General features: G+C 47.8%; 1 protein-coding gene across 3 annotated transcripts in view; it reads right to left on the bottom strand.

Moving 5' to 3' along the window:
- The window catches only part of DOP1A (DOP1 leucine zipper like protein A), a 1047530-nt gene that overhangs the window by 218675 nt on the left and 805110 nt on the right, over positions 1 to 23745 (bottom strand). For all 3 annotated transcript variants that reach the window (XR_014963003.1, XM_085611023.1, XM_085611022.1), the window contains one exon: positions 6416 to 6525. Coding sequence is in view for 2 of the 3 variants with exons in the window: in XM_085611023.1 (XP_085467149.1) it covers positions 6416 to 6525 (110 nt within the window). In the remaining variant the exon portion in view is untranslated. The remainder of the gene's footprint in view (positions 1 to 6415; positions 6526 to 23745) is intronic.

The following is a 23745-nucleotide window of genomic DNA, read 5'->3' as shown; positions in this document are numbered from 1 at the left end:
TATCTGAACCCATAATTCCCAGAGTACCAGGTATTATCTCTCCTTAGATCCAATAACGGGTAAAAATAGGTTAAATCTAGAGTGTGAATTCTGCCAGTATTATAGTTTGGTTCCCATTGACAAATGTAACTCACAGCTCTTCTGTCCCTCAAGTTTATGATAATACAATCTCCTTGAATATCTTTATGCCTCTGTCCAATCCAGTGTACCCTCCTAACATTTAGAATTTCTACACGAGTTTGTCCAGGCAGTGGCCTATTGTGATTCAGCCAGTAAATTACCTTATTCTTGAGTTCCTGATAATTTTCTATCTTTCCGTCACTCAACTCTGGTACCCCGGTCAACAATACTGTATAGGGTAATGACTGTGGAGGGAGGTCAATATGTATTTTCTTGTCCTTATCATTCTAATTATAAATGTTTTGGTCTGCCATTCCCTCCTTCTCTCCATTTCCCTTACCTTTCTCTTTTTCAATTCTTTTTTCACCAGTATCTATTTTATTCAACATGTTTTTCCCCATAGATATAATAAGGGGTGCATCATCCTTCTTGCTCCTTTCAGATAGAGTCGCTGCTGCTGATGTGTGCGGTACATTATTAGCAACATCATCTGCACTGGTAGTGCTTACTGCAGCTTGAGATTTAATCAGTGCGCCAAGATTTTCCAAAGTTTCTACAGTACCCACCCCTTGCTTTTCTAAGCCCTCAATTTTATCAAAGAGGGTCTTTAATCTTCCTACCACTGGCAATATCAGGGACTTCATTACCTGCTCTATTTTCATCATAAAATCTACCAAATCACTCAGTGTAATGGCTTCTTGTAAGGTGGAGTTTTCTTCAATACTATTTAGTGGCTTTCTTTTAACTCCATTCTCTTGGCGAGGGGGTAAAACAGATTTCCTATTTTTCCCTTTTGATTTCCCTTTCTTGCGCACAATCTGCGCCACTTTTGTTTTCGGTCTACTGTCCTGTACCTCCTGCAGGGTGGTTACACCAATTTTCGAACCCATAGTGTTTGTATCTTCATTCTCACAAATAATTATCTCCTCCCTATGATCAGAGACATTATTTGTATTAGATTGTCCCTCACTTGGTCCTAATCTAGGAGTTAGAGACAACCTATTATCTCGGTTCATAAACTCATCAGGAGGTGTACTTTGTGAAATTACAACACAGTTCGGGTCCTTGACCGGGAAATCCGCATAAGAGGCCATTAATATAGATTCTTGTGACAATTGCATACTCAGCATAGCATTGGAGCGATCCTCTGTATCCTGTTGCTGTTGCGCTAACAAACAAAGACTAGGAGGTAGTGATAGCCGCCTCTCAGTGCTCTCAATAGCATTGCCGACTACTCCAATTGTTTTTTGTAACATCCTGTCTATTGCTGTTAGACTTGGAAGAGGAGTCTTGGCAGGGACTTTAGTTTTAGCAGATGAGCGAGTGGCCATCCGTGTAGTTTTCCCCATTATTCTCAACGTACGCTCAGAATATACACTTCACCACTTAGATTTATGCAAGCAGCTAAATACCTGTAGTACAGGTCAAGGGGGGTGGCCCGGCCCGGCCTCCTTCGGCCCCTGACGGCCACAGACGGCCCGCCCTCTGCCCGGGCTCAGCCCGGCGCCGCCCGCGCGCGTCCCGTGACGCGGAGGGAGCCGCGGCTTTTGAAGCGCCTCCGGGCGCGCTAACAGCAGGAAGTGGGCGGGGCAGCGGTGATTCACGGGAGCTGTAGTCTCCCCCAACGGCGGCCTACGATGTCGTGGAGGCGGCGGGGGAGACACACAGCGTGGGCACCCCGCTCAGTCAGCAGCAGTTCAGCGTCTCCCAGGCACAGGTAAGGCTCAACGCGGTGTGGCAGTAAAAAGCGGCACCCCCCGCTCCACCGAGGGGGCCGCGGCTTTTGAAGCGCCTCCGGGCGCGCTAACAGCAGGAAGTGGGCAGGGCAGCGGTGATTCACGGGAGCTGTAGTCTCCCCCAACGGCGGCCTACGATGTCGTGGAGGCGGCGGGGGAGACACACAGCGTGGGCACCCCGCTCAGTCAGCAGCAGTTCAGCGTCTCCCAGGCACAGGTAAGGCTCAACGCGGTGTGGCAGTAAAAAGCGGCACCCCCCGCTCCACCGAGGGGGCCGCGGCTTTTGAAGCGCCTCCGGGCGCGCTAACAGCAGGAAGTGGGCGGGGCAGCGGTGATTCACGGGAGCTGTAGTCTCCCCCAACGGCGGCCTACGATGTCGTGGAGGCGGCGGGGGAGACACACAGCGTGGGCACCCCGCTCAGTCAGCAGCAGTTCAGCGTCTCCCAGGCACAGGTAAGGCTCAACGCGGTGTGGCAGTAAAAAGCGGCACCCCCCGCTCCACCGAGGGGGCCGCGGCTTTTGAAGCGCCTCCGGGCGCGCTAACTGCAGGAAGTGGGCGGGGCAGCGGTGATTCACGGGAGCTGTAGTCTCCCCCAACGGCGGCCTACGATGTCGTGGAGGCGGCGGGGGAGACACACAGCGTGGGCACCCCGCTCAGTCAGCAGCAGTTCAGCGTCTCCCAGGCACAGGTAAGGCTCAACGCGGTGTGGCAGTAAAAAGCGGCACCCCCCCGATATATACCCTAAGGTTCTAACCAGGTCCAGAGGCGCAGGGCCTCTTGACAAAGGGTTCACAACCTCACTCAGCCCTGTTTGTTGCAGTACCACATGGCGGTGGTGTTGTCAATGAACACCTGCACAAGCCTTTCCTTGATGGAGAGTAGAAAGGCTTTCAAAGCCAGAAGGGGGCCCAGAGCTCCAGTAGGTTGATGTGAAGTCTGGTTTCCGACGAAGACCAGAGGCCTCTGATCTCCACCTCTCCCAGATGACCCCTTTCCCAGGAGTGAAGCATCTAACAGTACTGTAAGATCTGGTTGGGGAAGGGAGAGGGGACTGCCACTGACCCAATCACGGTTTTGCAGTTCGCTCCGAGAACTGGACCATGTCGGAAATATTTCCCTGTGCCCACTGGAACTTCTGGTCGCACTGCAGAGCCGCATATGCCAGCAGGCATGTGTCACAAGCAGGATGCAGGAGGCCATAAGGCCTAGCAGCCTCAATCAGTGTCACCGAAATCCAGGATAGAAGCTAAAACTCTGTCATCAAAGCCTAACTATCCTGGACTCGCCTTTCGGGAGGATAAGCCTGAAAATGCACCCTGTCCAGAACAGCTCTGATGAAAGGGAGCATTTGAGAAGGAGTCAGGTGTCACTTCAGCACACTGATAGTGAACTCCAGAGAGTGTATGAGTTCTGCCATAGTCTGGAGGTGGGAGATGACTGCCTGGGGCGATCACGCCTTCAACAGCCAGTCATCGGGATAAGGAAAGACTGGTAAACATGATCTCACAGATGAACTGCAACCATTGCCATAACCTTGGTGAACACCGAAGAGGTGCTGGTAATGCCAAAAGGGAGTATGATGAACTGAAAGTGCTTGTGGCACACGGTGAACCGCAGGTAACATCTGTGTGCAGGCAGGACGGGCATGTGAAAATATGCATCCTGCAAGTACAACGCTACCATTCAGCCTCCCGGGTCCAGGGCAGACACGACTTGAGAGAACTTGAGCATTTTCAATTTCTCCTTTTTTGAGGAAGAAATTGAGAGGGTGCAAGTCTAGGATATGTCAAAGGCCTCCATCCTTTATGGGCACCAGAAAGTAGCAAGGATAGCAACCATGACCTACTTCTGGTGTTGACACCCACTCTATGGCTCCCTTGGCCAAGAGAACCGCCACTTCCTGTCGGAGTAAGGAGAAATGGTCCTATATCAGCCTATCGCAAGTGGGTGGCATGGGTGGAGTGGTAGTCATGAAGGGGAGAGAGTAGCCCCTTCTGACATTGTCAAGAATCCAATGGTATGACGTTATCGACCTTCAGTAGTGCACGTGATTCCATATCCTGCCTCCCACTGAATGCCCATTATGGTTGGAGGGTGAACTAAAGAGGTTTGGAGGCTGTGGCTGCTCGAGGGGGGTGGTGGACTGGCCTGATCTATGGCTGCCTGACCCACAGGGTCTGGGGGTACCGTGTATTTGGCCCCAAAGAGACTGGGAAGCTTACATGCCGTGGTGACTGGGCAGGTAAAGACGCGGCTTGAAGCCCCTTCTGTGGTGCAAAAGGCAGACTGGGGTTGGCGAGGGGCCATGGAAAGGCCCAAGCACCTGGCCATAGCTCTTCTATCCTTGAAAGGCACCAGTGCTGAGTCCACCTTGTCTCCAAAGAGACGAGAGCGATCAAAGGGCATGTCCATAAGTGAGACTGGACATCCCCTGAAATGCCAGGCATGGTGCTGTAAGGCCACCAACAAGGAAACCACTCTGCCTAGTGAGTCTTTCGTGTCCAGCCTTCATATGATCATGAAGTTGGCTGCAATTCTCCCGTCTGCCATAGCCTGGTAGACTATGGCCCGGGCCTCCTCCGGGACCATGGTCAGCGCCTGTGCAACCAAATCCCCCTGTGCATGGGAGAAACAGCCCAAAAGGCATGCAGTGTTCACTTACCACAGTGCCAGGCTGGTGGAAGAAAACTTTTTCTTGCCTAAGGTGTCCAGGCTCTTGGATTCCCCATCCAGTGGGGTGGTAGGGAATGAACCGGGGTTTACACAGGAAGTGGAGGCTTGGGCCACCAATCTCTCTGGGGTAGTGCGTTGCATGAGGAAATTGGGGTCCTCTGGGGTAGGGCGATGGTAGAAGGCAATTATCCTGTTCACAGGAGACCCAGTGCAGGGCAGAGACTAGGCTCCAACCAGGATGTCGGTAACAGCTTCATTAAAAGGGAGAAACCGTTCTGAGAGGGTCACACCCTGCTGAATTACCTGTGTCAAGACGTTAGTCTTGACTTCCACACAGGGCAGGCTAAGCTCCAGTACTTCAGTCGTCCTTCTCAGCACCATAGCAAAAGAAGCTCCCTCCTCTATTGCCACGCTAGGAGGCGAGACTATACCAGTATCTGGGGAGGTGTCCAGTCCACTGGCGTCCGCCAAGTCCTCACATCAGTCCATGTTGGGGTCAAGGTGCTGGAATTTCTCAGGGTCCAGTAGCTCCTCCTAATCTTCCCCAAGTCCTAGTCCATTGGAATAGGGCTCAGGCTTCATTCTCCAGGGCAAGGCTCAATTTGGTGCCAGATTCGGCGTCGGACGACAGCCCTCTGGCTCAGTGAACATCAAGAGTGGAGTCCGGGAATATCGAAGGGGTATGACTGGCAGGGTCCGAATCCATCCATGAATCCAAGGGACTGACTGGCACCGGGGGGCAGACCCGCTGGCAAGGAATCAGTAGGGGCAACTCCCGAACCTACGGGGCCTGAAGGTGCACCAGTGGGGACAGGCTACTCAAATACGAGGTGCATGACCTCATAAAATGTGCAGAGTTGGGCAGGGGTTGCTCTGTCTCCCGGAAACTCGGGGAGGCGCAGAGCTGGCCCAGGTGCAGGATCAACGGCGCATCCAGGCCTTGAATGATGACGCTCCCTCGTCTGGTCGGAAGACTTCGACAAATGGGGTGAATTTGAAGACCTCTTCAACTTCTTACTCCTTTTTTGCTTCAGGGACTTACCCAAACACCCAGACTAATTCGACTGCAACAAAGATCGATGACTCCGCGACCGATCCTATGACCTCCTCTCAACCTGGACCGAGACAGCCACCGCGCCGCACATCGAGTGGCAAAAATCTTGAGGAACCACTCCCTCAAGTCCTTGGTGGCACCAGAGGCAAACAAGTTGTGGGTCCATCACCGACATCTGTCGGTGACAGGCGCCGCAGGGCTTCAAGCCACATTCCTACTGGACATCACTGCCACGACAGAAGAAAAATCTCAAAAAACGTCAACAAAAACTCAAAAAAGGTCTGTCAAAAAATGACTGAGGTAGTTCTCTCCGGATCTGCGTTGACTGGTGCTGGAAGAAAAGAACTGACACCAGCATGCTGAGATGGCGCCTATACAGGCATTGTGCACGTCACTTCTGGCACAGATAATGCCGATGACACCATGTAGAGCCCAATGACGCCACCTACCAGCGTGCAGAGGTACTGATCAGTAAACATTTCCAGATACAGTAAGACAACTGGGGATGATTCTAAGGTAAGGAACCTGAGGCCAGACGTCTTTATCAGATTAGAACATATATTCTTGAGCTTCATTTTCAAGATTGCACAGGAGGACGCTTCTCTTAGATCTGCTGTAAGGCATATCCATGTACCGGATTCAAGAAGGTACTAAGAGATTTCTTTGAAAGTAGGTCTGCTATTTCAAGACGTTGACGTTTATTAATATTAACAATTGACTAATGGCAGTCACTGCAAAACAAATCAGACCCCAGAGTGAAAATATAGTCATGTTAGAAAATAAGTAAATAACTGTCCAAATCTCAACAGATAGTCTAAAAAGTAATACTACCTGTGATTGCGGAGGTAGGGAACAACATAATGCATAATATTAACAAGCAGTGGGATAACCTTCTCCTTTTCATCACTGTAGAACACCATATCCAAAAGATGAGCTAAAACCTGTAAGACAAAGAAAGAAACTGTGCTATAATCAAAGGCAAACATAATCTATTATAAGTTGAGTGTTTTAGCTCATACACTTGTACAAACTAGTATGGTTATTATAACCAAACCTTAATTAGTGCAATTTGCTTAACTGTTCAAAATATAAGAAGCTATTTATTGCAAACAAAACACAAGTAACATTTTCGATTTCTTAATGAATGTGCAGCACAAATTCACCTCAAACATACATACATCAACTCAGTAGGCGCTCAAAGTTAATATTACAGCCACTGGAAAACGTAATGCAGCTAATTAAATTTCACAGTCCATGATCCTACTAATTCAAGACAGCATTGTAGATTCAGATTCTCAACACAGTTGTAAGTTTCCTTGTATACTATATGTCCTGACTTCTATTTAGAATATGTGCATACATAATTCCTTGAAGCTGAAAAACACTACTAGATTATTATGAAGATAACTAGAAAACATTCAGGTTTTGCATTGCTTCCTGAAGCTAGAGATTAGTGATACACAGATTTTACAAGTAAAATGTCAGACCCAAGAAATTTAGGAACCTGGATGTTGTTGATGGAACCCTTAACAGAGGAACCACCAAAAGAGTCTGAAATGCTAGCCAAACTGCAACAAGCAATCACTGGAATGATCAGAAGAAGTTGTAGCCCACATATATTTTCAAACCCTAAGAATCAGGTGGGTCATTACATGTTGAAAGGTAAAAGGTCTCTATAGAATATAGAGAATGGAAATACAAGAAATTGTGGGACATTTCAATAATCTAGGCATCAGACTACTACAGCCTAGATGGCATTCCTTCACACAGATTAGAATCTTTTCCAGAGGACTCGGCAGCTGGGTCCAGCTGAAAATCACTTCTGACGGAACAAGTACTGTTGTTTGCCCTAGTGGGAAGAATTTTTCATAGGTTGTCTGGAACATGATAATTAAGAACCTCAGCTTGATGGAGGTGGCTAGTACAGTTACTTTAGTAAGGTGTTTCTGGAGGCTGTTCCTATGCTGGGTGGTATGGTTGGTAACCACATCTGTAGTATGGAAAACCTCTTTCCCTTCCTGCACAAAAAGGGCACCTGCTGTCTACACTGCAGTATTTCAAGGGAGCGAGCGGTGACGTTGTCAGATTGAAAACATTGTCCACATTGTTCTAAAGAGGTGTCACCGTCGAAAAGCATGTCTAGGACACGAGGCTGGTCCTTCAGCCCGGAGGAAGTTACATTCAGCATCCTTTGTCTCCTTAAAACTACTGCTCCTGCCATTTGCCTAAATGTATTGCTGGCTCAGTCTATGGCCCTGCCAATCACAACAACGTATGCTTACTCCCCTTCATGCAGAATCCTCTCCTTACTTGTCTTCCAGAAGAAGTCCAAGGTCTGGAGCCATGTATGCCCACGTCTGGGAGCCATAGTAGCTGACTACAGCCAGAGAAATGTGGTAGTTCTACTGGAGGATGTAGCCAGGGTGGAGAGTCTCTTTTCAAAGTTATTCATCTTCCTATTTTCTCTATCTGGCAGGGCTGTACATGGGAAAAACAGGTTTCTTGCAGCTTGCGTTACCACAGTCATCCTTAGCCCCAAAGCCTCTATTTAATTCTAAAAGGAACAATTGATGGACAGAATGCAGAACAATGTCATACATTCACCCCAGTACAGAGATCAGGGCCTAAATCCATAGTTTTCCGCTCACCATGCCATTCCAATTTGGACCCAACAATATGCAAATCAGTCTTGACCCTGCGCCCAATGGGAAAAGTCCAGCCCGAACTGCCAGGCCAGGTCCTCTCTGGACTGGAAACAAGCATCCTAGGACCGGTTTCAGGCTTGCAGCCCTCATCAGCCAGGATAGCTTGACTCCAGTGGCATGGAGAGCATGGGACCCACATCTGGGCATACCCGTCCCACTCGGGGTGACAAATGCAAAAAGAACAATTAATGGACAGAATGCAGAACAATGTCATACATTCACCCCAGTACAGAGATCTGGGCCTAAATTCATCGTTTTTTTGCTCACCATGCCATTCCAGTTTGGACCCAGCCATATGCAAATCAGTCTTGACCCTGAGCCCAATGGGAACAGTCCAATCCGAACTGCCAGGCCCCCCATGGACTGGAAACAAGCATCCTAGGACCGGTTTCAGGCTTTCAGCCCTCATCAGCCAGGACAGCTTGACTCCAGTGGCATGGAGAGCACGGGACCCACATCTGGGCATACCCGTCCCACTCGGGGTGACAAATGCATAAAGAACAATTGATGGGCAGAGTGGGAAGGGTATGCCTAGGCGTCGGTCCCGTGCTCACTACACCACTGGATTCAAGCTAGCCTGGCTGATGAAGGGTGATGCCCTGAAACCATCCCAGGATGCTTGTTTCCGGTCCAGGGAAGACCTGGCTTGACAGTTTGGGCTGGACTGTTCCCACAAGGAACAGGGTCAAGACTGATTTGCATATGGCTGGGTCCAAACTTGGGTGATGTGGTGAGCAAAAGAATGATGGATTAAACCCAGATCCTTGCGACTTGGAGTGAATGTTTGCATTGTCCAGCATTCCGTCCATCAATTGTTTCTTTTGCATATATCGCCCTAAGTGGGAAGGGTATGCCCAGACTTGGGCCCCGTGCTCCCTACGCCACTGGATTCAAGCTAGCCTGGCTGATGAAGGGTGATGCCCTGAAACCGGTCCCAGGATGCTTGTTTCCGGTCCAGGGAAGACCTGGCTTGGCAGTTCGAGCTGGACTGTTCCCACAAGGAACAGGGTGAAGACTCTTTTGCATATGGCTGGGTCCAAACTGGGGTGCTGTGGTGAGCAAAAGAATGATGGATTAAACCCAGATCCTTGTGACTGGGGGTGAATGTTTGCATTGTCCAGCATTCCGTCCATCAATTGTTTCTTTTGCATCTATTTAATTCTAGGTTGATTTATCTTTTTTCTTTTGATAAAAGAATTCAAAAAAACATATTTTTCTCTGTTAGGCTATATTATGTGAAGGCACAAAATCTGTTTGACTTCTCAGGTAGGTTTAAGGCCCCATCAAGACACTAAGGCTGTTCTGGCCTCAGTTATGGATGGCATTTGAGCCAATTCAGATGTCGGCATCATCAGTGCTCTTGCATTATTTAATCCGTGTAGGAAGGTGGATATCTGACTATGGTTACCCCCAACTTTTTGCCTAGTGTCTAGCTGGTTTTTCGACTTAGTTGGCCTGAGATCCTGCCATTCAGGGTCTCAGGCTGTCTGCTGTCTCTGTAAAATGGACTCCATGTACCCTAGGTACATACACAATTGGGAAGGATCACCTTATTGGACCCTGTACAGTGTACCGTAGGTACCCAGGGCATAGGTGTACCCTAGGCCTCCCAGGGGCTGCAGCATGTATTATGCCACCCCTGGTCTGGCCTTCCAATCAGACACAACTGGCTGATCACTCAGCTGGGGCAAGGTCGTGTAATCACCCCTTGCTTAGGTATAGTATGCCTATATCTACCCTTATATATAGACACATGTGTACCTATCAGTCACTCCTATGGCAGGCCCTAACAATCCTGGAGGCAGAGTGCTTGGTAACATGTGAGATGGTGCTCTAGCATGAGCTGAGCCTGTCTGCAGCTTTCGGAACCAAGTCCTTATAGCTGTTCTATGATATAGCCTACCATATACTCTTAAAGTGCCTTATAATCTTAAACGGTTATGGTAACTATGGTTTGGCTTTATCAAAACATGTCGTGTAAGGTGTCTAACACTTTGGAATAATACCCCCATACCATTTCTGGTGATGAGGATATTATCCCTCCCTTCTAGAGGGAGAGACATGTTAAAATCCTACTTTGCTGTTTAACTCTAACCAAAGCCTCAGCATCACAAAATGGATGCTGCTGCCACAGACACAAGTCTGACCTCCTGCTGCTGGGAGTGATCCCAGCCAGGGAGGCCTGGACAATAGGTTTCCTGCTTGGGGAGGTGCTAGCACCTCCCCAGACACCCTTTAGTGTATTGGGGCAGGGTGGGCTGAAAGGAATGAGACATGCCTGGGGCACACAAGGTGTTCCTTGCATAGTCCAGTTCAAACCGGCGCTGGGGCACTCCAGCCCCAGCTCTGGCGCGAAACTGGACAAAGGGAAGTGGGTGTAACCACCCCTTCCCAGGTCCCACCCATAAGGCGTGACCTAGCAGGTATCCCAGCCCCCCAGATTAGTATAAGAGTGGGAGTTGGGCCTCAAGACTTTAGATTATCCTGAACCTGCAAAACTGAACAGAAACTCTGGACCTTCGACATTCGACGAAAGAAGAAGACTGAAGAATCTCCCTTGTAGCCAAGGAGTGGCTACCCTGTGCAAACAGGCACCATCAAGAGACTACCCTTTGCTTTGCCCACGTTCTACGAGGAACCGACTGCAGAGCCTGACCAGAGCCTTGACTCCCAGACTTCTCCGACCCTGATCCACATCTGCAGCAGAGCTGAGATCCGTGGAGGCGACGAGCGACGTGGGACCGGCTACCTGGAAAAAGTGGCTAGTAACTTAAAGCGCAGCTTCTGAGGTACCCTCGAAGTTGTGCACCGGGGATTGAGAAGCCCCAACCCCAAGCACCATCTGCACCGAAGATCATCCCCCCACACTCCACGAGTCCTGCGTGGGGCCCTTCAGCATTTTCCTGCTTGCCGCGTCTGTCCGGTTGCTTGCCCGCTGGCTAGTGGCCTTTGTGACGACGCACCCTGAAATCTTCTGCGCTGGTTTGGCTCCACCAGACTGGCTCCCGCTTCTCTGCAAAGAAGAAGCACCCCAGACCTTCCTGGTCTGCACCAGAAGCAAGTCCTTCGTTCTTCGTGGGTTCCGCTTGCCAAGGCTTGGTGAGTCCTAGTCCAACTTCGACGCCGCCGACAGCAAGAGCCTTCGTGGGACAGCTCGCCTCCTGGTCCTGGTCGTCCTCAACGCTTCCTGGTCCTCCTGGCTGCAGCGACAAGCTTCACCTTCACCTGCAATCTTCACGACATCGCCTGGTTCCTTCCTGGTTCCACGTGGTCACTGGCTAGTGACCTTGACTCTGTCCCTTCTGCTTGCAGGTTTCTTCTCTTCTTGATCCCAGCCTTGGGATCCACCGGACACTCTTCACTGACTGCCTGTCAGCATCTTTCTTCAGGCATCCATAGGAGTCGACGACGAAAACGACGCATCTTCACCCCTATGCACCCGCAGCCTGTGGGCTAGGTAACTTGGGTACTCCGGTGCTCATCAGGATAGTGACTATCCTAGTGTCTAGTTTTCAAGTCTCAACTTCCTAGCTACTCCGGAAGTGTCCTAAATCTATCGATTTCTAAACTGTACTATTGCTATTGACTTTTACGCATTACGCGTGAGTGTTTCCACTCTGCACACAAATCCCGTGGGCCTCCCACTTCCTAACTAACGCTAGTGTAGTGTAGCCCCAGCGATTCCCTAGGCCTAGGCCTATTCTATTTCCGTGACAGTGGTTCTTATACCACTTACTTAGTATATGGTTTGCGTGGCCCCTAGGGCCTAACTGTATTACTTACCTGTGTGACTTAATGTATGCTTAAATAAGACTGTGTTGTACTTACCTCTAATCTCATAAAGAGTGCTGAGGGTTGCTTAGAATAAATACACTTTATTTTATATATATATCTGTTGTGGTGTCCTTTCATTTGGTATTCAAGGGATTATATATGGTATCACAGCTGGCTTCACATGCCATTCAGAGTTTAGCCTAAGACTGCTCTTGTCCATGCTACCACTAGGATAGCTGGTCTATAAGGTTGAATTTACAACCAATCACCATAAGGGTATTTGGACTGATATAAGGTGTACACTAGAACTAGTGACATCATACATCAGGCCAACTTCTCACAATCCGTCAGCAGCATTTGACATATGTAACCACGCATTCCAGCAGGATCAACTCCTCATCATTAACCATGCAGGAGCTGTTCTAAATTGTTTCATTTCTTTCCTGCAAAACTGGCTGCCTCTTTTGCTTCAATGTATTCTTTGTTTTGCTCCTCTGTTTCTCGGCATTTTTCATATCTGTGTTGAGCCTATTGCATGTCTCCTCTGGTGCTTCAGTTGCCACATTTGCATGTACTTTGATGGCACCAGAGATCAACATGACACTGCGAAAACGTTTTAACTGTATATGATGGAAGTTTAGGATTGACTGAGCAGTGCTTGCCCTAAGTGGAGTTCCAATAAACAGAGGTGATTATGGTGGTGGTAGAGAGGACCTCTGGACACCCCCCTCAAAATATCCCGGCCGCATTCAACATCTGAGCACCGGGTTAGAATTGCCACTTGACCCAGACCCTGCAGTTGTTGCTTCAGCTTGTTTTTCCATCTTAGTGTTACACCTTCTGCGCGTGGCAGAATCTCTGCCTATATGACAAAGCATTTCAGCTGATCAGTGGGTAGTGGATCAAGTAAGCTATGGTCATATGCTGGAATATCTCGAAAGAAAGGTGCATTTTCCACCATAGAAGACCACTCATTATCAATGAAAGCCTTTTCAGTTAAAGATACCGTCCATGTGTCACAAAGAAGCCCTGAGCCCCAGCCCAAGTACCAACGATGTAAAGGATTTTATTTCAGGATTCTCCTGATAAAGACAGGATCTTTGTCAGCAAAACAAATACCTGAAAAAACAGACAATCAGAATGATAACTTTACAGGAGGGGATTTGCTAGATTCAAAACGGGGAACTCATGACTCTTAGACCTCCAGGTCACCTATTTCCATTAACCCATTCATCTCAGTCATGGCGAGTAACTTAGATTCGAGGTAGCCAGGTGCCACTATCAATTCAAAGGGCTATCCTTTGGCCTCATGTTGGAGCCAAGGATATTCACAAAGTGCCCCAGTAGCAGCTTTCCTATGGCACCAAAGTCGTCCGTTCTCCCTGAACCTCGAAGATTGGGTGGTAAAGGGGAGATAATTGGGAAGTGAAGGCAGATCCATGCAGAAGTGCATAAAACCTTTCTTGAAAATAGGCCTTTTGCTCAACGTGGCCAAGTCTCCTCTTCATCTCATGAACAACATACAATTCCTTGGCCAGGTCTTGAAAACCAAAGAGGTCGAAGCCTGTGATCGGGAAGGGGGGGGGGGGGGGGGGGGGAGTTTGAATGTGAATCTATGAAACATACCAATCCTGGAGAACTGTATTCACAAGTAAGTAGCTTATTTCTTTCATCCTGAATACCACTTGGGCAGTCTGTGTTGAATGTACTATAGCCATCAGGGATGGCTTCTGCAACCGTGTAGGTAGGGACATCCTTAAGCACACTCCTTGAAAGTGAAAATATTATTGCAGATAACACCACAAGCCCCTGATTACTGCTTGGAATAGTAACCATTGTCCTCTCCAATCCCTTTGGGGGGGCAGCTCTTCTGACAGTCTGCTCGGGTCTCTCGCTGCATTATGATTTTCCATGAGTATCTGGTCAGTATGGCGTATCTGGTTCAACAACACATGCTGGCTGGCATGCTGTGATTTTCAACAGCATGTCATGCTAATTCTTCTGTCCTGGGATTGAAGTACTCCCCCGCTAGATTTGTCAAACGAAAACAATAGCTCTCTCGTAGAGCCAAAGCACACAAAAGAACTTTAAGACCATTTTGTTGCTCATGGAAGCAAATCTCGCTTTTTAATATTCCATTACAACACACAACCAGTGCTGAACAAGTGACTTACTTTTGGTAACGCTGTTTCTGGTGGATACTGTAACTACAGATTGCTCACCTTTACAATATTCCCCAGGCTGGATCCAGACGATTTCGCAGCAGTGCTCTCGCATGCCGCCACGTGGCATTGGGTGGCTCCAAATTGACCTCATTCAGTCTCATAAATGACTGAATGGAACAGCATACAGGTGTCACATCTGCGTGCCTATGTCAGTTCCTTGATTGACTCTTTACCCCTCGGCCAGTGAGAATAAACAATTTCTGGTCCCAATGTGCAGATCCCCACTCATCCCTACTTTTTGCAGTAAATGGCACTAATGTTGTCAGTGAGAATCTGAACCAGCTTTCCCTTGATGGATGGATGGTAGGAAGGTCTTCAGTTCCAGGCAGAAGGTCTGTAACCCCAACACATTTATGTGGAGCCAGGTTTCCACCAGAGTTCTCCAATCTCCATCTCTCCCAGATGACTCCACCATGCCCCCCCCCCTTGCTCTCCCAGGTCAGTAGGGACACATTTGTTACCACCTTAAGGCTCTGGGTGGGGCAGTGGGGCCTGGTGCTGGTCAGGTTGCGGTCGAGCAGTCACCACTGCAGATATTGTGGAGGCTCTTCTGAAACCTGGATGACGTCCGACATGCTTACTTTATGCTTGGCCCACTGAGACTTCAGATCACACTGCAGAGTCCGCATATGACACCTGGTGATGTAGACAAATAGTATGCATGAGGCCAGCAAGTCAAGAGGCCTCAGAGCTTCTGTCACTGAGATCCAGGACCAAGGCTGAAACATTGGGATCATAGCCTTGCGTTGCGAGGGAGCATAGGCCCAAAACTGCATCATGTCCAAAAGAGCTCCGATAAAAGAAAGCCTCTGTCAAGGAGTCAGGTGTGGCTTTGGCTTGTTGATCAAGAACCCCAAAGATGTCAAAAGTTTTGATATCCTCTAGAGGTAGTCTACAGCTGACTGTGGAGAGGCAGGGAAAAAGTGGTATCCTCAACCTCCGAAGTTGGGTGGCAACTACCCACCATCACTTTCATGAACATCCAAGTTGCACTGGTAATGCCAAAGGGAAGCTGGGCAAACCGAAAATGCTCCTGGCTTACCTTGAACCGTAGGTAACTTCTGTCGTACTGCAGAACGGGCACATGAAAGTACACGTCCTGCATGTCCAAGGCAAACGTCCACTGGCCCGGATCCAGAACAGTCAGAACTTGGGCCAATGTGAGCATCTTGAATTTGTCCTTTCGCTGGAAGGCATTCAGAGGGCACAGATCTAAAAAAGGATAAAGGCCCCCATCTCCTTTGGCACAAGGGAATAGCAAGAGTAACATACGGTCACTACTTACAGGCAGGCACCCTCTTGAGGGTCTCTTTGGAAATTAGAGCCTGCAACTCTAGCAGCAAGATGGCTAGGTGATCCTCTGAAAGCCCCTCTGATGTGGAAGGAAGCTAAGGTGGCTAGGAAAAGAATGGAAGGGCACAGTCCTGATGGACGATCTTGAGGATCCAATTTACAGATGTAACAGCTTGCCATCTTGCAATACAATGTCTGATCTTCCATGTGTAACTAAGGGCAAACTAAAGCGACTTGGAGGCTGATGCAGCAGGGGTGGAGAGCTGGGTGGAACAGTGGCCCTTGTAACAATGTCTGCTTGATCCCCATCCTCAGCCTTGAAAAGACTGGGGAGACTCGTAAAGTGGTGGAGGGCATAGTGGTACCTTTCGGACGGCTCTTTGTAGTAGTCTTGGAACAGTCAGGCTGCTGAGGAAGCTGTCCGGTAGGAGCTAAAAGGCCCAAAATACCCTCTCGGGTGATGGCAGCTCTCAATAAATCAGAGTTGATTGATTGATTGAAGTAAGTTGCTGTGGCTCTGCTTTCTATAATGCGTTTGAGGGCAGACTCATCTTTTTTGCCAAAGAGGTGGGACCCATCAAAGGGCATATCCATTTGAGATGCCTGCACATCCCCAGAAAAGCCAGGGTACTGCATTAATGCATGGTGGCAAAGCATCAAAATAGTGCCTGTTGCATGCTCCAAGCAGGCAGCAGTATCCAGCACAGCTATATTGACATACTTAGCCACATCCTAGCAGTCTTGAATGGTCTGAGCCACAAAGAGGCCTGATACTCCACCAGGACCACCGTCAAGACCTCACTATTCCAAAGGGAGTGCATATATTGGCTTAAAAGGCAGACAGCATGGACTAACCTCAACACTAAGCTGGCAGAAGAGACCTTCTCAAATGCCTCAATTCTTTTATCCTCCCTGTCTGGAGGGATCTTGGGGAAAGCATTAGGATTGACTTTGCTGGTGAAAGCTCGGGCCACCAAAATCTCCGGAGTCGGATGCTTAATAATAAAGTCTGGATTGCCCAGCACTGGTCTGCGGTACCTGGCCACCTGCCTGTTCACCGCTGGGCAAGAGCAACAGTGCAGAACCTGAGGTAACTTCACTTCAAGGGGTACAGATGGCGCTGAGGATGAATCTGCCAGCGGTAACCCAAATGGAGGCCTCTGCGGATCCTCGGTGCCTGAAATCATGCCAGAGGGAACTAGAAGAGTGCCAAAAATGCACAGCATGGACACCTTAAAAAACTCAACCTGCTGCCACATCACCAATGGCCCAGGTAATTTCAGGCACCATGGGACCAGTTTAGGAATCAGCTGGTCCTAAACTCTCTGGAGAGAGATCAACTGTCACCTTGATACCCTCCTTACTTCTCTTTGGCCAGAGAATGGTGGCATGGGATCGAGTCCTGCTTTAACCTCCTCTGCTTCTTCTTTTATTTCGATTTACCGGACAACCTCGACCGCAAAGAGGACCTGGCATGGGTGCACCCTCAAGTGCAGGAATGAGTCAGTTGCCTTAATCTGGAGCGGGACTTAGGCAAGGCCTGTGATGTTTTTTGGTGTATAGCGACATAGTGTTTCTGTTCCCAGATCACATTGGATTGCATGAGGGCAAACTCTTCACATGACCTGGAGTCGTGCCCTGAACCCAAACACCAGGAGCACACCTTGTGCAGGGTTATCACCAACATCTGTTTCCAGCAGTCATAGCACAGCTTGTACCATGGTCTTTGGTGAGGACATTGTTCAATTACAAACTGGAAAATAGTTTTAAAGGAATTAATTGACTGATAAAAAGGGAGCAGAGATCTTGATCCCTGTTCGAAGGCCCGACAAGAGTGGAACTGATATAAGTCCTCAGGGGTGGCAGCTCCACTCTGTCACCTCTGAGGTGGAACAAAGTCAACACTGACCTATGGAAAGCCACCTGGTGGCAAGCAGGAGCACCACTATGGAAACCTCTAAATTTATTCTACCGCCTTGAGAATATTCTAAAGATGAGGAATCTGCGGTTAGAAGCATTCATCAGAAACATGCATTACCAATTAAACTAACAGAATCACATGAACAATACACCAATACAACCAAATGCAGCTCAGTGAATTGACATTTGGCTAGCTACCATACGCAACTTCACTAGTAGCATGGAAAGGAGGATAGATCAGTGAGGTGAACATTCACCTCAGACAAATAGATTGTTCTGAGATGATGAGCTTGACTCTCAGAAAGGAAAACTCGGTCTTCCATCATTCTGAAGTGGGTAAATTGAGTACTATAAAGTGACTATTAGCAGACCATTAGCAGATGGCAGACAACATGGGTCTAACCTTCGCTGACGACGAAGTAGAAAGGATCCTGGCAGCTATCAACCCTTTTGAAGGACTGAGCAATACCGATCCAGGTCCAAATCATGCTGATTGGGATGAGCTAGCTAACTTAAGGAGAAACCAGATCAGAACTGCCCTGCATGGTCTATTAATGACGGAATACCTGCGGGCCAATGCAGCCCCCCAAGGTTTAATTGTCCGCAATGAGCCTTTCATTTTCCAACAGGATAAGACTTTCAAACGTGATTGGTCACTAATCTCGTGGCATTGCACCCGGGACTGGCTAGTCCTAATTATAAAAACAGCCACCAGACTCACACAAGAACTCAAAGTCGAGATTGTCAATCTAGAAGTCCGTTTGAAAGCCTATATATCCCCCAGTGTACTCAAGAAACGTTTAGAGGAACTCAATCAAGAGATGACTGAGTTCGAAATGACTTTAAAACAAAGCAAATATAACAAACTAAAGAAGGACACTTCACGGTTCAGTCACGAACGAGTATATCCCTATATACGAGATGACTATGTTCCCAAGAACCAGGAACAGAGTGAGGATGGTGACTCCTCTGACACTGGTTCAGATAACTCTAACTCCAGCAGGGGCAGTGGTAAACGTTTCTATAGAGGGAGAGGCAACTACAACCAGCGCCCTCCGTACCAGAGGGGAGGGAGATGGGATGGTTATCAAGGCCCCCCGATGTATCCCCCATACGCTTATGGTCCACCTATGATGGGACCTTTTCCACAATGGATACCTCCTCCTCAAGAGTACGAATACAATTACAACCCACAACCTTTTTTAGGGGCACGCCAGGGCCCACGGAGGGCCCGCAACAGAGGAGGACACAACGTCCATTGGTCTGCACCCGAGACCGAGACCCCACGGATGTCAACCAGGAGTATGACCAACAACATACCTCCTCAACCATCAACGAGCCGGAAGTAAATCTGGTGGTTAATCTCACCGATGTGGTTCTTACACCAACACAAAAGAAGGTCCTTGAGAGAGGATTGGGTTTTGTACCCACTAATCGGTTGGATAAATTTAAGATCCTCACTGAGATTACCGAATTCATACGTAAATTGAAATTGAAGGTTTTCTTTGAGAACAATCCATCTACCACTGAGGGGGTTAGACAAGATACTGGCCTCCGTAACAAATCCACTTTTGTTCCCCCTAACTCCACCCTACCGGTAGAGTTGCTTGCTTTTGAGAAAGCGGTGATGGGTGAAATCCAAGACATCACTACAGGTTGTGGTAACACCTTTCACAATACATCAAGGGAGGAGAAGGTGGCTATACATGAACTATCAACAAACCAGGATATCACCATCAAACCTGCAGATAAAGGGGGAGCCATTGTTTTACAAACCACTGTCAACTATGACATTGAATGTAGGAAACTGCTGGATGACCGCAGGAACTATGGAATCCTGCTGACTGATCCCACTGAGTCGATAAGGGTCAGGATTGTCACAATGGTAGAGGAGGCCCTAGCCAACGACTGGATCTCCAAGAATGAGGCTGAATTCCTGGTTAATACCAATCCCAGGATCCCCTATTTCTACACCATACCTAAAATCCATAAGAACCTGGTCTCACCACCTGGTAGACCCATCGTCTCTGGTGTGAATTCCATTTTGGAACCTCTGTCTAGATTCGCAGATGCGTTCCTTCGACCGTTGGTTCAAAGCACCAGTACATACTTACGTGATACCAAGAACGTCCTACAAATTCTGCGGGATATTGATTTTGACCCCACCAAAAATTTACTCATGGGATTAGACGTGGAGAGCCTATATACCAGTCTCCCACACGACGAAACACTGCTAATCATTGAGGAGGTTCTATTCTCTACTCCCTGGGAGTACCAGACACCTTGTAGTCTGGTGATGGAATGTGTTTCATTGGCTCTCACCCGCAATTTCTTTATGTATGCTGACAACATATATGAACAACGTCACGGTACCAGCATGGGGAGTACCTTTGCTCCAAGTCTAGCCGGGCTCTATGTACACCATCTGGAAACCAACAAGATCCTACACACGACGAACCCATACCTTGCTCACATCAAAGTATGGAAAAGGTACATTGACGATGTCTTGGTCGTGTGGGAGGGCGACATGGAATCAACAGAGGCATTCATGCTGTGGCTTAACCAACAGAATGCTTTTCTGAAATTTACACACAGTGTGTCAGCGGAAAACCTGGTATTCTTGGACCTGAATATCTACCCTGAACAGGGGAAACTCAAAACCACGACACACTTTAAAGCAACAGCTAAGAACTGTTTACTTCTGTTTGACAGTTTTCACCCCCGTCACCTGAGGGAAAACTTACCGTACGGCCAGTTCCTGCGTCTGCGGAGAAACTGTACTGAACTCAGTGACTTCAAACAACAAGCATCTGAACTACGTACCAAACTGATGAAACGCAATTACCCTAAGAAAATCGTTGACAAAGCCTTAAAAAGAGCAAGGAATAATAACAGAGAGGCTCTTTTGGAAGACAAAGTGGCAAACCAGATCGATGAGAGACCGATATGTGTAACAACTTACAATACACATTCTAACCAGATCACTAAGATAGTGAATAAACACTGGCGTCTACTCAATTCCTGCGGATTAAACATAACGAAACCTATGTTTGCCCACAAGCGGGGACGCAACTTAAGAGACATGCTTGTTCATACAAGACCTAAGAACATATCTCGACCAAGACCTGTTGGTCTACTACCCCCAGTACAGGGGCATCATCCCTGTGGGAACTGCAGCACTTGTCATCTGACGAGAAAAAGTACACACATTACATTCCGGAATGGCGATAAGTGGGATCAGAGGAGCTTCACGAATTGCAACAGCAAAAATGTTGTGTATCTAATTACTTGTCCGTGTGGCCTTGAGTATGTGGGTATGACATCCAGACCAATCAAGGTACGTATTGGCGAACATCGCAGCAATGTCAGATGTGGTAGGAGCACTACCAAGATGTCCAATCACTATATTTCCAAAAGCCACTGTATAGATGATTTACAGTGGACAGTGATAGAACAATTGAGTAACGAACACAGCCTCCTAGAGAAGGAACAACGTTGGGTGTTCCGTCTCAAAACACACATCCATGGACTAAATGAGGATATACCATGGAATCAGTTCCGAGTATAACCACCGTCATCATACTTAACTAAGCACTGTTCAACTACCGGTTATCTACCTGACTAGAGATACCCCTTCAAGTCTGCCTTCTTTCCTTCTCTTTTGCCCCTCGTATCTGCCTAGAACCAGCATGGTACCACTCCAGGACCACTGGGTTATCTCTTTTCGTTTTTACATGTACTTGTCATTTGCCCCCTGACCACAGCCGAAGCCCCCCTGTAGTAGCTATCCGATACATACACATACCTCTTGATGCAGCCATACACCAGCTGTGTGTCTTCACTAGGCTTGGTTGGGGCATTTTTCCTACCTGTTACATATGTTTAGATTTATTTTTATATCAACCTTCCAGATCAATATCTGTTAATCCGTATGTTACAGGCAAAGTATTTGGACACCTAATTATTTTCTTAATAATGATATCTTCCATAGTTCATTTATTTTGCTAGGTCCCATTACACTCGATTTTGTGTTATGTAGATTATCCTTTACACACACCCCATAGCCTCTTTTACTCTTTTAATTATGAGTTTATGTAAGGCGCTCCATCAGGCACCTACTTAGACACCTCCCTGGGGGTCCTTACAGTCTCATTGCAATGACCCGTCTGCCTCTACCTTCCGGCTCCGGGTCTCGTGCAGCAGCGCCTGCGCGCTTTAGGTTACTCTACTAGCAGGGACCGTCTATTGGTCCGCCATACGGGGCGTTTTCTGACACTCATTCCCTGATTGGAGGGGGTATTTAAAGTACATTTACTCCGATCTTAATTTATCGACGGAGCCGACCGGGGTGGTTTTTCCAGCAGGACATTGATCCTAGGAGGCGTAAGTACGGCACAGCCGGCAGGTGGAAGGTCAACCTTCTAAAAATGACAATGGGAGTACATTTTCCTCTCTCTCGCTATTTAGGTAGCCTATTTTGGCACTTCAACCACCCGGTAAATGAGCTCATGAGGAAATTATCCTTTTTGCAGCAAGTATGTGTTCATTTCTCTGCTTTGTTGGGCATGCAAACAACCACAAATGACATTTTCGCCCTACAGGAACTTCGTTTCCTTTATGAGTAGAGTGTGTGTTTTCTGTTGTTTTGTTATTGTGTATTTTAAATGTAGTATGTCACACTATGTTTTTTATCACAGATCACGTGATAAGGCTAGAAGACGATCATTGCTCACTTCCTTTTCAGATCACTGTTTTAAACACCACGGAATGAGCGTCTGTCCTTATAACAGTAATGTCCTGTATGTCTCTCATATCATACCATTTTCTCCATTTAGGTCACAAGGAGTACGTAAGACCCAGTGGGGCGGTACCAACTTTTGGAGGCTATTTACCTCCTATGTTTATTTTTACACCCACTATTTCTCACCACATCACAGTGCATTGTTGGAAGGGATCTTCTTAGGTCCTGACGAAGAAGCTTGGGGTAAGCTTCGAAACATGTCGACATCAGGAGGTCAAGCTCATTGAGGCATACACCCTCCATCCCCACATTTTTACTAATACCAGCTTAGATGGCAGAATAAAAATTTTTTCCTAGTCCAGTAAGCCAGGTATTTTTTAACATCACTCTCCACTCACTCCTGACCCTTCCTTGCACACCCCTGCACTACACATAGTAGTCCTACCAAGAACAGTGCTCCCACGTACACGCTGGTCGTAGCACGCCCCGTCCCGTAGAGGGGCGGGAAGACCCCTATGATGAAGCATGACACCAAGGGCCCTTTTGGTGTGTGAGGGGTATTTTAACAACAGATGTGTATTCTCCACGACCGTGGGACACACATGGTATGAATGGGAATCTCTTGGTATGTTATACATGCGGGTGGATCCCTTTGTTTAAATATTAGCAGACCAGTCAACTTTGAAAACAATGTCACTGTGTGAGAACAAGGGGCTTGGAGGGGGCAAGATTTGGGGAGTGGAGGAGGCAAGATCTGGGGAGTAAGGGGGCAGAGCGTTGAGCCCACTACTCTCACCAGCCATGAGGAGGCTTCTGATGAGACAAGGCTTCTGATGAGAGGTGAGGAGCTTTGCACCCGCATTGCCCAAGAGCCAATCTACCCTTCTACAACCCGCACCCAAAAACGCAACAAAGAAAAGCTTCCAAGGTTTCTGAGTCATGGGGAGGTTGCAAAATCCACGATGGGCATCAGCAGTGCACAGCCTTCATACAAGAGCTGGAAATCCACTCCTGGCTCTTCACCAGGAGACAGTGTAAAAAAGCTGATATTGTGTGACACAAGTAGCACTGTGGCTGAGCTGGTAGGTCTCTAATAGTAATATCTTATTTACAGAGCTAAGAACTTACAAATGTGTGGCATTTAGCTACATGTAAATACCAAGTTACTATTAAAAATAAGCTTGATACTGCAGGCATCAGTATACTCCTCATTCTCTACTATTCCTCACATTAGGCATTATGCATACTACAAATTGTTAATAATCCATGGCTAGGACCCAGCACCCACAAGAGACTGATCCTCATTTAGCACACCTATGCTTGTGTGTAGTATTCAAACTTTGCAGCATTCCCTGCATCTTTAATATGATGCGACTACAAACAGAAAGGTAACTGAAATGGTGTAGACTATACGAACAAGTTACTTACCTTCGGTAACGATGTATCTGTAAGAAACATTAGTTAGTTAGATTCCTCACCTTAGAATATCCCCAGGCGTCAGGC

This window comes from Triturus cristatus, chromosome 6 (genome assembly GCF_964204655.1).
Source record: "Triturus cristatus chromosome 6, aTriCri1.1, whole genome shotgun sequence".
In the NCBI taxonomy this organism is placed as follows: Eukaryota; Metazoa; Chordata; class Amphibia; order Caudata; family Salamandridae; genus Triturus; species Triturus cristatus.
This window is presented reverse-complemented; position numbering and strand designations above follow the sequence as displayed.